Raw genomic sequence first — 13438 nt, 5'->3', positions numbered from 1 at the left:
AATTGTATATTTATTGAAAAACAGCTGGAGAACTTCACTAATAAATAAAATTTCAGGTACTGGTGTATTTACATAAAAGGGTCTTTACCAGATGGGCAACACTTTGAAATGAAGCAGGAGGTAGATAAGGATTTTTTACCTTCCTCATCAGCTGGGAAGCCAAGCATCATCCTTCAGCACAGGTTTTCCTCCAAAGCGCCACATTGTTTGAAAATCACACTATCACTTTAGCACAGCGAAGATGATCATTGCCTTGGTGGGGTACAGAGCAGCTGATTCAGGCATGTACCGAAAGCGACGGTTGCACTATATCACACCACTGCTGAAACCGTTTTACTGGCTTTCTGTCATGCAACAAATTTATTTTAAAGTGTGTGGGCCTTATACTGCCTGGAATGGCTTTACTTGTACTTTAAATACTGCATAAACCAAATTTAGAGATATATTTCTTGCTCGCCCCTGTTCTCTGCATCCTTTTTTTTGCTTCTGACTGTCCAGTTGGTTGCAGTAATTCACTGCAGAGGAAGACGTTTCTCAGATTTCCAAGAGCGCCAACTCCTTAACCTTTATAAAATTAGGGAGAATGAATCACTCGTGACTTTTACATCTTTCTCAAACACAAGTATTTGTTAGATGCTGGCTGCCCAGGGCAGTGCTTTGCCTCAGTTTAACTTAGTTGTAAATGTTTGTAAATTCGCACATAATGTCTCAGCACAATGGAGACCATGTGTACACACGTGGATTTATTGAGAGGGACACTAAACATATTTCAGCCAGAGGAAAGGAAGACGAGGTACTTATCTGTTTTATTGTCCTATACAGTATATATCAGCATCTCATATTTTGTAAACATAAATGCCAGGTTGACTCAAGAGATCTATGGATCAAGCGTTGTTTGTAACCTGCGCTGAACGCTTCAAATTGCGTTAAAGTTTCATCTCAGCAGCAAGGCCTTTTGCGATCTTTCAGTAACCCTGCTGTACTGGGAGACACTGGGTGCTGCTTTTTTGGAGCACAGGATCACACAATGGCCAAGTAGGAGGGACTAGGATGTTAAGCTTGCATCTGGCAACTGTTCACTTTTAAGGGACAAGTGACTGTTTTAGCTTATTTTGTGAGTTTATCCTGGTTTTGGCGGCATGAGGGAGAAGGTCCCTGTCCCAGCTCCATCCCCTGCAGCCCGAGTAAAAGAGCGAGGGTGCCCTGTCCAGCTATGTCCCTTGCTAACATCCCTCTCCTGCATCCAGATGTTTTGGTGCATGCACACAGGATAGGAAAAGGCACCATGGGATGTGCCAGTCCCACACCTCACTGGGCTTGGGGACAAGCTCCCCTTTGGGCAGGACAGGTCCCAGGGCACCTGTCCCTGTCCCCTTCGTCCTCCAAGATAGGCAAGGAGGATGCTGTGCTCTGAAGCAGCTCACCAGTAAGCTCCTGCCAGAAACATGCTCGAGCCCGCCTGCTGCCCAGGAGCATCCAACACCTATGCATGTCTCTTAACAAGGTGTGGTTTGCATTTGATTTTGTTTTACTTCCACGTTCACCTCCGCAGCTGTTGTTTCTTTCCCCAGAGCTGCTTCCCTCTGCGGCAGAGGGCCTGCCGATCCCCACCGCCAGGGATGACAGGCCGTTAGCAAAGGGGACACCGCTCAGTGTTATTAAGGCAGAGGGGGGTTTCCTGAGCACCAGAAAACAACAGGCTATTATGGAGATAGAACCACACTTTTCACAGCTGGATTCAAGTGCATAGATGCAGCTACTGTGCTGTTGATGACAACAAAGAGCCTTCCTCTCTGTCCTGGCAAAAATGAGATGCATGCGGATGGGGACACCTCTCCATCCATCTCTCTCCCTCAGTGCTCAGGACCTGACTCTGCAAGGACAGAGTCACCTGCAAAGGATGGGCTGTTGTATCACCCTTCGGACCCTACACAGTTTCCTTTCACATGGATAAGGATCGGGAGTTACCATGAACGCAGAGAAAGCCAAGGCACCATTTGCTGGGGTCAAGCAGGTTAGGAGATACAACGGCATTGATTTAATAAAGGCTGACTATGCCACCATTCAAATCAGCATGACGGTGTTTCACCCTGTGACACAACAGCTTGTCCCATTTAACAGTAGCAAATTTTCTGGGATCAATAGAGCTGAAAGTTTTCACAATTCCCCATCCTGTGTGGTGCTGACCTCCTTGCACTTCTGGCTAATATTAGCAGCAAAGATAAATATTTAACCTTCCATAAACAAAGCAAAAAAAAAAAAAATCCAAATTTAAACCATCCCTGGTGTTCAGGAGCTATGGAGGGAACGAACTACCAAAGCAGAGGAGTGTGAAACCTGAAAACTGAAGAACCTCCTTCTTGGAAGACAAGAATAACTTATGAAGAAATGTTTTCAGCCCTGATTTAACGCTCATCCGAGGAGAAGTCCTTCTCTCTAGAGGAGGTAAGAGCTGTGGACAATGCCCCTGTTGCCACCAGTGGTCAAATTAGTTCCTTTCGTCAGGCTGCCATCACTCAGCTAAGCAGCAGTACCCGACATCTTGCTGCTTTTGTTCCGCCTGATGAGTGGGGGCGAGGGGAAACCATTCACCCACAGGAAGCAAACAGAGGGAGACGTGGGATGAGAAACACCACCAAAATTTCAGATGGGCTGCTGGGACACCGCTCTGACGGCTGTTTTCTATGACTGTTGCCAACCAAATTTTGTGGCTCCACGCTGCCGCGTCCTTTTATGATGAAGTTCCCTCAAAGAATAACTCGCTCGCTTTAATCATGTTTGCTCCGAGATTTATGGCTTGATGCTTATTCACTGGCAGAGCTTCTCGACACAAAATGTCAGTAAGCCTGTTATAAATCGCTCCTGGCATTCCTGCTCTATCTTTTATTTGGCCAGGAGTTTTTCTACCTGAAAGTGATAAATTCCTGCTATAACTGCTTTATGTGCTTCAGTAATTACACTGTACAGGGATGGCGGGGGCTGCATCTATGGAGGTGCCACCTCAAAACCAGCAACCTGTAAAAAGTGGGAGATTGGGCTGAACCCTGAAGTACTCACTGGATGCGCAGGCTGAGGAAAAAAACCACCCTCAAAACCCAAAGTGACAGTGACCAGTGAAGTATCTCTGCAAGACTGAAGCTGGTGAATGGGTGGAAGAGTGGGAAGAAAATTACATTTTTAAAGTCAGAGTGGAAAGGCATCGTGACAGGGTGGGTGCCCTCCCTGGGCTGGGTGCCAGGTGTGAGGGGAGGAGGCCACGCACACCCACCTGTTTCAGGCGTCCTTTGGGTAAGAGATGTTTGTGCTGCATTAGACACGTTCGTTACAGATAAACAGATACTGGCAAGGGGTGTATAGACGCATTGGGTGTGAGTATTTGATCGATTTGGAAGCTATTGAGGTAGCTCAACCCTGCACTTCAGGCTGGCTGGCAGCCATCCCGCCGTTTTCCTCAGCCCGCCCCTCACGGGTGGCCCCGCCCCTTCCCGCGCGGCCCCTCCCCTCCTCTGACCCCGCCCCGCTCCCGAAGCGCGGGAAGCGCGGCGGCTTGGGGGCGGTGAGCGCGGCTCCTCCGGACGTGCATGCGCGCTGGCGGGCGCGCAGCTTTCGGCGCTTGCGCAGTGGTGGCGGGCGGGGAATTTGGAGTAGTGGCGGCGGCGGGAAGCGATGCGGGAGGTGCTGCGCGGCCGCTCGGGCAACCGGCCCCTCACCGCCACCCCCATGGCGCTGCCCGGTCCCTCCTGGGCCCGCACCCGCGCCGCGCTGGGGCGGCTGGAGAGGGCGCTGAGCTGCTCCCGCTGGTAACGGATGCCCCCCCTCCCCTTCCCCTTTCCACCCCGGCCCCGCGGCCGTTACGTCCCGGCTGCCGGCAGGCGAGCGGAACCGCCGCTGGCGCTCTCCCTTAAGGCCGCGTGTGTTAAAACTGCCGCGTTTCTCCTTCCTCTGCCCACAGCGCCGGCGTCCTGCGGGAGCCCGTGTCCCTGGGGCACTGCGAGCACATCTTCTGCCTGTAAGTAGCGGGGTGCGCCGGGGCTCGGCCGTTCCGCCTCCCTCCCCGAGCCGCCGGCGCTTTGAAGGCCCCCCCGCCCTCCTTGCTGCCGTGTTTCGGAGAACAGGCTGGCCGGCCTTAGGGAGGTGGGCACCGGTGGTGCTTTCGGGCCGGGGGGGTTGAGTGGGAGAGGAAAGCTGGAGCTGCTGTTTCCCTGTAGGTCCGGCTCGCTGCTATAGGGCGGGTGTCTGGCTTGCCCGAAGCGAAAGCCAAGCTTTCCGAGGGCTGGTTTAGTCTTCAGGTGGTTGCCCGGGTGTAAAGGGAACCGTCAGCCTGATGGACGGGGAAGTCCACTCGCAGTGGGGTAGGAGGCGGAAACAACTTCCAGTTCTTCTCGTCATCTCCAACTCCTTCCTCTTCCTCCCTTAAAAACAAACCAAAAAGAGCAGCCTGGAAAGATGCTTACTGTTTCCAATGTGGTTTTGCTCTGCTTGAGAGGATTGGTGCTGCTTGTCATTGCTTTGGCCGTCTGCTATGCTAATGGCTTTGCTCCTTCAGATCTGCCACTGGTAACTGTTCCTGTATTTGTGTCCATCTGAACATGTTGGGACAGCACGAGTACCTCTACTTATAGTTTGTAAAATAATCTGAGTGTTTAAAAAAAACCAAAACGAGTTAAGTTAGAAATATCCTGCTGATGAGGCAGTTCTGAGGAGGTGGTAGTCACTTGGCCTGTCTTAGGGCAACTCACTGCATTGTCAGTACAGGCAGAGTGTGAAATGTTTGTGCCCCAGAACCTCATCTGGGGAAGGTGGTGGAACCTTCTGGCTGTCTTGTATGTCACTGCTCTTCATGGCATGAAAATGCAAACATGGGGACTTAAAAGGTCAGTCATATATCTTAACAGTTTCTCTGCAGAGCAGAGATGTGAGCTGGCTATGAAAATCATATGCTTTTTATGGTGGAGAAGATAGACACTTTCTAACCTCTGCTTGTAAGCCAGTCTAGAGATTCAGCTTTGCCTCATGTTGATACTGTAGTGACCATGCCAACTATGTCAAAAGCAGAGGAAACCCCTTCTTCCCTCCCTCCCTTGTGGCTGTGTATTCACTCCCTGTCTTCAGTTGCACCTTTCTAATGGGAGCTTAAATTGTTGAAGGCCTGAAGAGTAAAATACTAGCAAAAGATTTTCTTGCTTCTTAAGGAGTAACTGGTTATGGGACAGATACCCTCGGCATCTCTTCCCCCCCAGTATGGATGTATTAAAAGATGCACAAATGATTTATTTCTATCCAGAACTGTGGGTTCTTTCCCAGCTTTAGCCATTAACTCCTATATAAGATTCTGCCATCTGAAGCAAATTTTTTGTCATGTGTTCTATTTGTACTACCTGTCCACAGACTACTTTGTAAAATAACCCCCAGAAGCTTGTATGAGTTACTTATAAATATGTTCATATCTATCTTACAAAATCTTTTCTTTCTCAGGTGTAATGTGGATTGCTGAACGGTAGCGTAAGGGTGGCTTAATAACCATAATTGTTTAGTTGTTGGGCATCTAAAGCCTTGTGGTTTTATTTTGGATAACCCCAGTGTATTCTAGGTGATAGATTTCAAACACCCACTGTTTGTTGAAGTTTGTTGGTTTTTTTTTTTAAGAAAAATTTTCAAGACATCAGAAGATGAGGCAGTTTGCATTGATGATGCTGGAAAGAATAGCTAATAGGAGTCTTAAGCACTCATTAGCAGCTGTTTCTTACTCCAGAAAAAGAGTTTATTTGCTCTTATCCAAGTTATTGTTATGCCTGTTCTTTTCTCTTTTGTATGCCTGACCTTTTAGTCATCAATTTCATGTGCCCTTTGATGACTGAGTCTTGGATAGCGGCAATTTTTTAAAATAAACCTAAGGAAATTTAGATTAATTTGTTTACCAGCAAATTCGGTAGGGTATGGGTTGATTCTGCAGTAGTCTGACATGAACTGATTCTGATCCATTGCTAAAAACACGTATTTATTAATATATCCGGGAAGGAATGGGGTGAATGGCTGGAGCTGGCTTCTGACTTATGAAGTGAAATATGTGAAACTAATGAACTGAAATAATCAGGTCACACATAATGTAACTGGTTCTCCCTTAGCATGGGTTTTATTATGGCCAGGGATATTTATTAAGATCCGTTTCTGCAGTTTTGTCTGAGTAACTCTACTAAGTTAGTTACAGTCATTATCCATTAACTATAAAAAATCAACAGCTAGAAGTAATTAGGAAATGTCGTGGTATAAAAGTCATTCTGCATTTCCTTTGCACTACCCTTTACAGACATGGGAGACCTGAGGCCAACTTTCCTAGAGAACAAGACCTGGCTGGTTTCTATCTTTGCTCCAAGTGACTTGTCAATGTCATCTAGAATATGTCAGAGCCAAGAATTGTACTTCAGTCTCCCGGCCATAGCAGTGTCTCAATCGTGAGATCCTTTGCCTGCTCCCAGCAGGCTGTTTAAAGCACAAAAACACCTAGCACAATTTTTACATACCAAATTTCCTGTCTTGGAATTAACTGAAGGCATGATACTTGTGTGGTGTTTGAGGGAGAGGTGCCAATGCAGAGAACAGATCTGAACATAACTCTCTTCTTAAGGAAAGTGGTGGTAGTAGTTATGATTCTGATATTGTTAACTGTTACACTACTAGTTTTGGGGTGTATGACTGTCAGATTCCAAGCTGATTATATGTTTAGTCTCTAGATCCATAGACTTTGATCTTCCTTTCCAGGCAGCAGTGCCTTGATATTACTTGCATTCTGTTCCTCTGAATGTTTTAACATAATCTGCTCACATTTAATTTTATACCTTTGGCTAGAATTTTGTGTTCTGTGTGGTGGTAAGATAATGGAGACTTTTGAAGTTAATTCAGTCTTGGGTATATGAAATTATAACCTATATTTAATAGGATAGATTGGAATTGAGACATAACAGTGGCCATTGAATGTTGCAGCTCAGATGGCAAATCATGAGGTCCTCTCACTGGACTAATCAAATGAATAAGAGATTTTAGGCTTATATGGGAGAGTAGTATTGCTAAGAAGTTACTTGATAAAGGTCATTTAACACTTGTAAATCTGTTCCCCCCACCCACCCTGCCTTGATCATCTCCTGACATAAATGCTCTGAAAGAGAAAAGTGATGGAATACTCTGAGCACCTGCAGATCCTTGTGCGACTTCTTACAGAAAAGCATTCAGACAGGTGAAACTTGACAATATCAAGAAAACTAAGTAGGAAAAAGTGGAAAGATAGTTTACTATAGGTTCGCTTTCTGTCACTTGTTTAAAAATAGAAGGCTACAGAAGAATAGCTCTACCTTTAGCTGAGGTGTAAAAGAATGTGTAGTTTTAACTGTTCGAGCCTAATTGCTGTTTGTCTCCAGATAACAACGGAGGTTTAGCATACCTGGAAAATTTGTGAGTCTGTGGGAGTCACAAGATACCATGCCTTTCATGAGAGCATCCTGAGAAGGCTCTGGACTTGGCTTGCTTAATTATGGCTTGTCACTTGCCATGATAAATATGTCCTCTCCTGCATTTGTGACTAAGTCATGTAGGCTTTACAGTAGTGGTTTGTCAATGCTAAAATAAGAGATTCTTGCTGAGCGTTTGGCTGTGAAAAGGTTGATAGCGAGTATAGTGGATAACTTATGCTGGATAATGGATTTTTACATTTGACTTTCAGATCTTGCGTGGGTGACTGTGTTGGCACAGAATGCCCAGTGTGCCACATGCCAGCCTGGGTGCAAGATGCACAGATAAACCGGCAACTAGACAACATGATTCAGCTTTGCAGCAAACTGCGGCATCTACTGGGTGCGGACACCTCAGGTAAGAGCAAACCTGAGTCTCTGACAGCTGTTGAATCCAGACTGCTCCATTTCATTTCACGGGCTTTGTAGAGAATGAGCAGTGCAGCCCTGTTTAAGATTCTGAAAGGCTGTTCCAAATCATGTTTGGAAATTTTGATTTGAAGAGAACTGTCTGTATGGATTGCTCGTTCTGTGATCTGTTCTACTGAGAAATCTGCATGAGCTCTTTAGTCCATAATTCATTAGAATCTGTCTTGCAAAATTAGATGAAAGTGGGATAGATTCCCAAGTCATGTGGCAGTTAGTTGCACAAACCAGGGGCACAAGTTGTCTTATCCTGTGCTCTTAGGGGAGCACTAGTGTGTAATGTTCTGCAGTGTACTCTTCTGTAGGGGGTGGCCCTGTTAAAGGATTAATGCATATATTCCCTTGCCTCTTGTGTATTTGTGCACCGAGACATGCATGCTGTCCCAGTAACTTTCAGTTTAGGGTTTTTGCACATGGCAAAAATTATATGTGTTCCTTGCCTAAAAGGGGAAGGAGGCAAATCTTAACTCATTTATTTTCTGGTCCCTAACAATCAGCTAGTCTGCTGCAATGGAATTTTGTCATTGCTGACTGTGCTAGAAGATTGCAGAGATTGTACTCTGGGAATTCATCTCTTTATCAAATTTTAGGCTGATTGTCAAAGTAGGAGAAAATGAAGTGAAATGAGTATAGGTGAATGTGTCTCTTTTCTGCAAGCTCAGAGAGGAGCATTTTATGTAAGACCAAGTTTTAGAAAACATTAATTTAGCTGTCAGATACAGAAAAAGTAATTCTTCCTTCATTGTTGCTTCCTAATATGTTTGTCTAAATTAAAGATTCTTTTTCTAAGTCTAATCCCATCAGCACCTTCATGTTCATTTATGGGGTAGCTCTTTATTGACATCAAAATGCTTGTAAGTGAGGAGGCTGGAAACCTATGTCCAACTGTAAAGGAATACATTTTATATAGATATAAAATCCTATGGTGATTAAATCTTCTGGAGCATAGAAAATATAGATGATGGCTTAAATAGGATTTCAGGGAAACATTTTAAGTGGTGAAGGCTTTCAAAAATATAGTTGGAAGAGAATCTCTGAGAGGAACTATTTGTGATGCTATAAATAAAGCATTTAAAATACACCATGAAAGTATTATTGATACTGTTTGGACATTTTGGAGAACTCTTACAGATGGATTAACTCTTAAAAATTGGTCTGATGTTTAACTGTACTAGAAGTTGAATAATACATTTAATCCCATAGTTCTTCTAAAATGAAGTTTGTGTGGTGTGGCTAAACCACAGAACAAAATGAGGTTCTTTCTGTTATTCTTTGTTCTGACTTAAAAGCAAGCACAAAATTGAAGTTTACAGGAGTGTTTTATTTGGAGCTAAAATTATGAACTGATGTGGGAGATTACTTTCCATCACTTGTAGTCTTTGCACTGTACTACAGATTAATGGCCTTTTGGATGTTTCATACCGAGGTTGAGGGAAAAACCTCCCGAGTTGGTGATAGTTCACTGTCAGGAATGGTTTGGATAAGTAAGTAAATGAGCATACCTCTAAAACCAGCCAATTATATGTTGTATTATGGCAAATCACAGGATGCTGTAGCTTTAGAGATTTTGAGAGCAAATCCTTTAGGATATTTTATCCCTCACCTCTGGCAAATCTGTCACTTCCCATAGATTTATGTCTTGAACTTAATGTATACAAAGTACAATATGTTTGAGTTTGGAGCATTGGGGCTTCTCTTGTTAAGGAGTTGCTTTCATGTTCTTACGGCACTGTACTTCTGCCACATTCCTGTCAACAATATTTTCTTTTCTTTTTTGTTAGAAGGTCAGAAATTGTATTATGTTCCAATAAAGCAAACAGAAGAATCAGTCCTTCTGTGGAGGAAAGGAAGAGAAGCAGTTGAAAAAGGAGTATTTCCTTATATTTGTTTTATATCCCTTTTGCATATTTGTTTTATATGCCTTGTTTTGAGACAATTGTGGCTTGTCTCAAGGCTTCTGTTTGAGATCCTTGTTGACACCGAAGTTTCTAATGCAGATGCATCATACTACCCATTTTTTAATCTACAACAGACCTAGTGAATGCAGTAAGTTGTGCGTTGTCTTTAAAAAACCACGGAACTACTGTGACTAAAAAGGATAGGGTTAAGCTCATGTGTTGAGTATTTCAAGTATAAAAATCCTTGTAACCTGAGGTTCCACAGTAGGTATGAGAGAGATCTTAATTCATACTCCATTGGGATAAGAATAGCTTTTTGCCAAACAGCATGTGCATTCTAAGAAGCAGCAGCAAGTAATTCAGGAAAGACTGCACAAAACAGCTAATACTTCCCTTCTAAATTAAAGGGAAGCACAGCAAATGACACTACAGGATAGTACTGGGGTGACTGAAGGGGAATTGGCAATCAACGAACATGAAACTGGCTAGAAAATAGGTAGCAAATGCTAAGTTTCAAAATTAATTTGCTTGTTAGAGATGTCCTTAGTCTGTGGCAAGATAAGGAGAGCTGTCTGACCTTTTCGCTGTGGTGTGTCGTACCTTTTTATGAGGGTAATGGGAAGCTATCTGGCTGGCAGCCTTCATAGGTGGGATGTCTGCACCTCAAAATCTTTAGCTTTAATGTTGCAGAGTCCAAGACATCTTGAGAATTGGAGTTGGTGGGATGATAGGCTTCATAGGTGAGTAATTAGTAAGGACTTGTTGAATTGTGGACATAGTGTGTATAGTATACTAGAGTTGAAGAAAGTTGATTTACAGTAATGATTTTGAAAGTGAATTTCTAAATACTTTAGCAGATTCTTCTGTGTGATGTTCTTTAAAAAGAAGAGATTGTCATAAATTTTTACAACAACCATTTATAGATGATTTAACCTTATTCTTTGTAAAATAATCTGCTTTGCTCTTACACAAACAGAAAGCCTTCCTCCCCCCTTCTCAGAGAGCTAGACCTTGCAGGTGTTGGTCAAAGCTTCCTAAGCTCATGTTGGTGCTGGTAGACAGTAGGAGAGATCAACTTTTGATTAGCCTTTATAGTATCATAATTCAGTTTCTCAGTTACTGATGTGGAGGGAAAGATGTTGAACTCCTGTTGTAACAGATTACATTGCACTTCATGTATACTATGACATTTTTCATAATGGCTAAAGATGAGTTTTTGCATAGCTGGAATTTCTCCCTCCCCCCCCCCGGTGTTGAATACTTAACTTGCAAAATAATCATTCTTCAGTGAAGGCACTAATGTTGCACAGATGGTACCAAAGCACTTCCCTTTGATTTTTAATAAGGGACTAGTTTGTCAAAGAGATTTCTCAACTTCTGTTCTGAAACCCATAATAGAGAATAATTTGAAAGGCACGCAATGTGCATCATTATATTCCTTTGATGCAGATTAATGATAGCTAAACCACATTTTCTAATTGCTCCTTTTTTTCCTGCTCTAGCCTGTTATTGCACTACAGCAGAACTTGGGAGATGTAGCTCTCTATTTGCAATGCACTGTGTATCTCCTCTAATATTTTTGTCTACTCTCAACCCTTTCAACACTTAAGAAATTCAACTCTGTTAAATGCCAGCATTAAGAAACTTGTGCTTATTATGTGCAAATAAGTCTAAGTTAGAAAGATTTCAATTAATGTATTGTGTGTATCAATGTTATGTTTAATAGGTAATGGAGAGGAAATTTACTGCATTTGCTATAGGCCGATTCTAATACTGTTATCGTGGGCAGTCTTTACGTTATTGCAAATGCTTAAAATCTAGAATTAGTAAGGCATACTTTACTGATTTACCTTGTCTCAGTGCATCTCTAAAAATTTTGGGAGGATGTTTCTTATGTATTAAAAAGACAAATCTTAATCGTATATAGTAATTTTTTCACTTGTGTTGAGACGCAAGCTCTGGCTTCTAACTTGGAGACAGCAAAGAATTCCTTTGGATCGATTTTTCTATGAGCAATTTTCTCTGAAGGTAGTTTAACTGAATGCACTAGGTACCAGATAATACCCTCTTTATATAAATTAACATTTCCATATTAAACCATAAGAACTTCCTTTTGGTTTCTTAGCACTGTGTCTGTTTTCTTTCTCCCTCTCACAGCTCTGGGTCCATCAAAGGATTAGATTTTCAGGGAGGGTAGAGTGGCCATTTGTCCTTATTACTTCTACTCCATACCTTGTACACTTTGGAAATGGAGGAAAGGGGCAGCAGAGTCTAAGAATAATGTTTTTTGCAGATGCTATGCAGAACTGTTCAGGTAAAGTTGATGTTAGCTACAGAGTATTCTGAAGGATGGATTTATTGAAGAGTGGCTGAGAGACAGCACACACCTTGGCAGAAATTGCAGTTTCTTCCCCAGTAGGCTATGGAGATGCCCTAGGTGTGCATGGCTGGCCTCACGATGTGACAGATCTCTTTCACAGTATGCATGGCATTTTAATCATGTTCTGTGAATGCCTCCCTGTTCTAAAACATACAAGATACTCTTTTACACCTAAAGTAGTTGCATGTGAGGAAAAATAATCCTGGGACAGTATTTATTTGGTGTATTTTCAGCATGTTTTTAATAACCTGACCAGTAAGTTCCTGCTGAGCAACTAGTAATGAACAGATCAGTTTAAGAAACTTGTGGTTGATTTTTCACAAGCTTTCTTGCTACCAAAACTGGTATATACATAGCTTTCAGTGTAAATACTTAATTGTCTTATGCTGCTTTAGATTGTACTTCTGAAGGACAATGCCTTTGATTGAATTTGCCACTTGGACTTCAAAGTCTTACTGTGCTATACACATCAAAAAGAATTCTGGCCATCATAAAATAGTTGCACAAATGACTTTTGCAAGCTGATTTTATTCCTCCTCTTTACTTGGAGATGACTGATAGTTCTAGCAAGGTAAATATTTTAGAAAGAAATCTGCTAGTTGTCTAAACAGTAAAAGCAAGACAAGTAAATAGTAACTGTGTTTTATATTTTGCATCTGTTTGCAATCAAGCTCTTCCTTTTTTTTTAGATGTTATTGTCAGAACGAAATTGGATATGATATCTTTCTGAAGGCTAGCTAGTTAGGAGATTTCAGTCTCAATTTCAGCGCTTTTTTTCCTGTTTGCACCAAGCCCAGCCCTACAGGAAAACCAAATAGCTGCAGTTCTGTGCTTGATGATTATCTTTAGATACCCAAATGATTGATTAGCTAGCCTCAAGCTGTATTCTTAAAGATGATTTTGGTCTGATGTCTTACATATTCCTCTAGCTAAATCTCCTAGTATCTAGCACATTTTAATTCAAGGGGGTAAGTAGGGTAATTTAAATCAAGCTTGAGGAAACATTTAACCTTGAAATATTGCTTTAAAAGAAAACAGCAAATGCCTATTTCGATGTTGAATTACTAGCTATACAGTTCTGTTTTAAGTGAAATTTCAAACGTATTTTTTTGTGGCTAAGGGAGTGGGACTCGTTTGTCTGCTATCTGTAAGTTTATCACAGTTTGCTGTGGAAAACAGACTATAGTTACTAACACCAAATACAGAAGAGGAGGTATGGGGATAGAAAATTA

The 13438-nt window shown here is 42.5% G+C and overlaps 1 protein-coding gene across 1 annotated transcript in view; it reads left to right on the top strand.

Moving 5' to 3' along the window:
* Positions 1-3633: 3633 nt before the first annotated feature.
* BARD1 (BRCA1 associated RING domain 1) overlaps positions 3634-13438 on the top strand; it is a 44827-nt gene continuing 35022 nt past the window's right edge. Inside the window, exons 1-3 of the mRNA XM_069782049.1 lie at positions 3634-3800; positions 3953-4009; positions 7715-7860. Coding sequence (XP_069638150.1) covers positions 3667-3800; positions 3953-4009; positions 7715-7860 — 337 coding nt within the window. The 5' untranslated portion in view covers positions 3634-3666. The remainder of the gene's footprint in view (positions 3801-3952; positions 4010-7714; positions 7861-13438) is intronic.

This window comes from Haliaeetus albicilla, chromosome 4 (assembly GCF_947461875.1).
Source record: "Haliaeetus albicilla chromosome 4, bHalAlb1.1, whole genome shotgun sequence".
Lineage (NCBI taxonomy): Eukaryota > Metazoa > Chordata > Aves > Accipitriformes > Accipitridae > Haliaeetus > Haliaeetus albicilla.
Note: the sequence above shows the minus strand (reverse complement) of the source record. Positions and strands in the feature narration are given on the sequence as shown.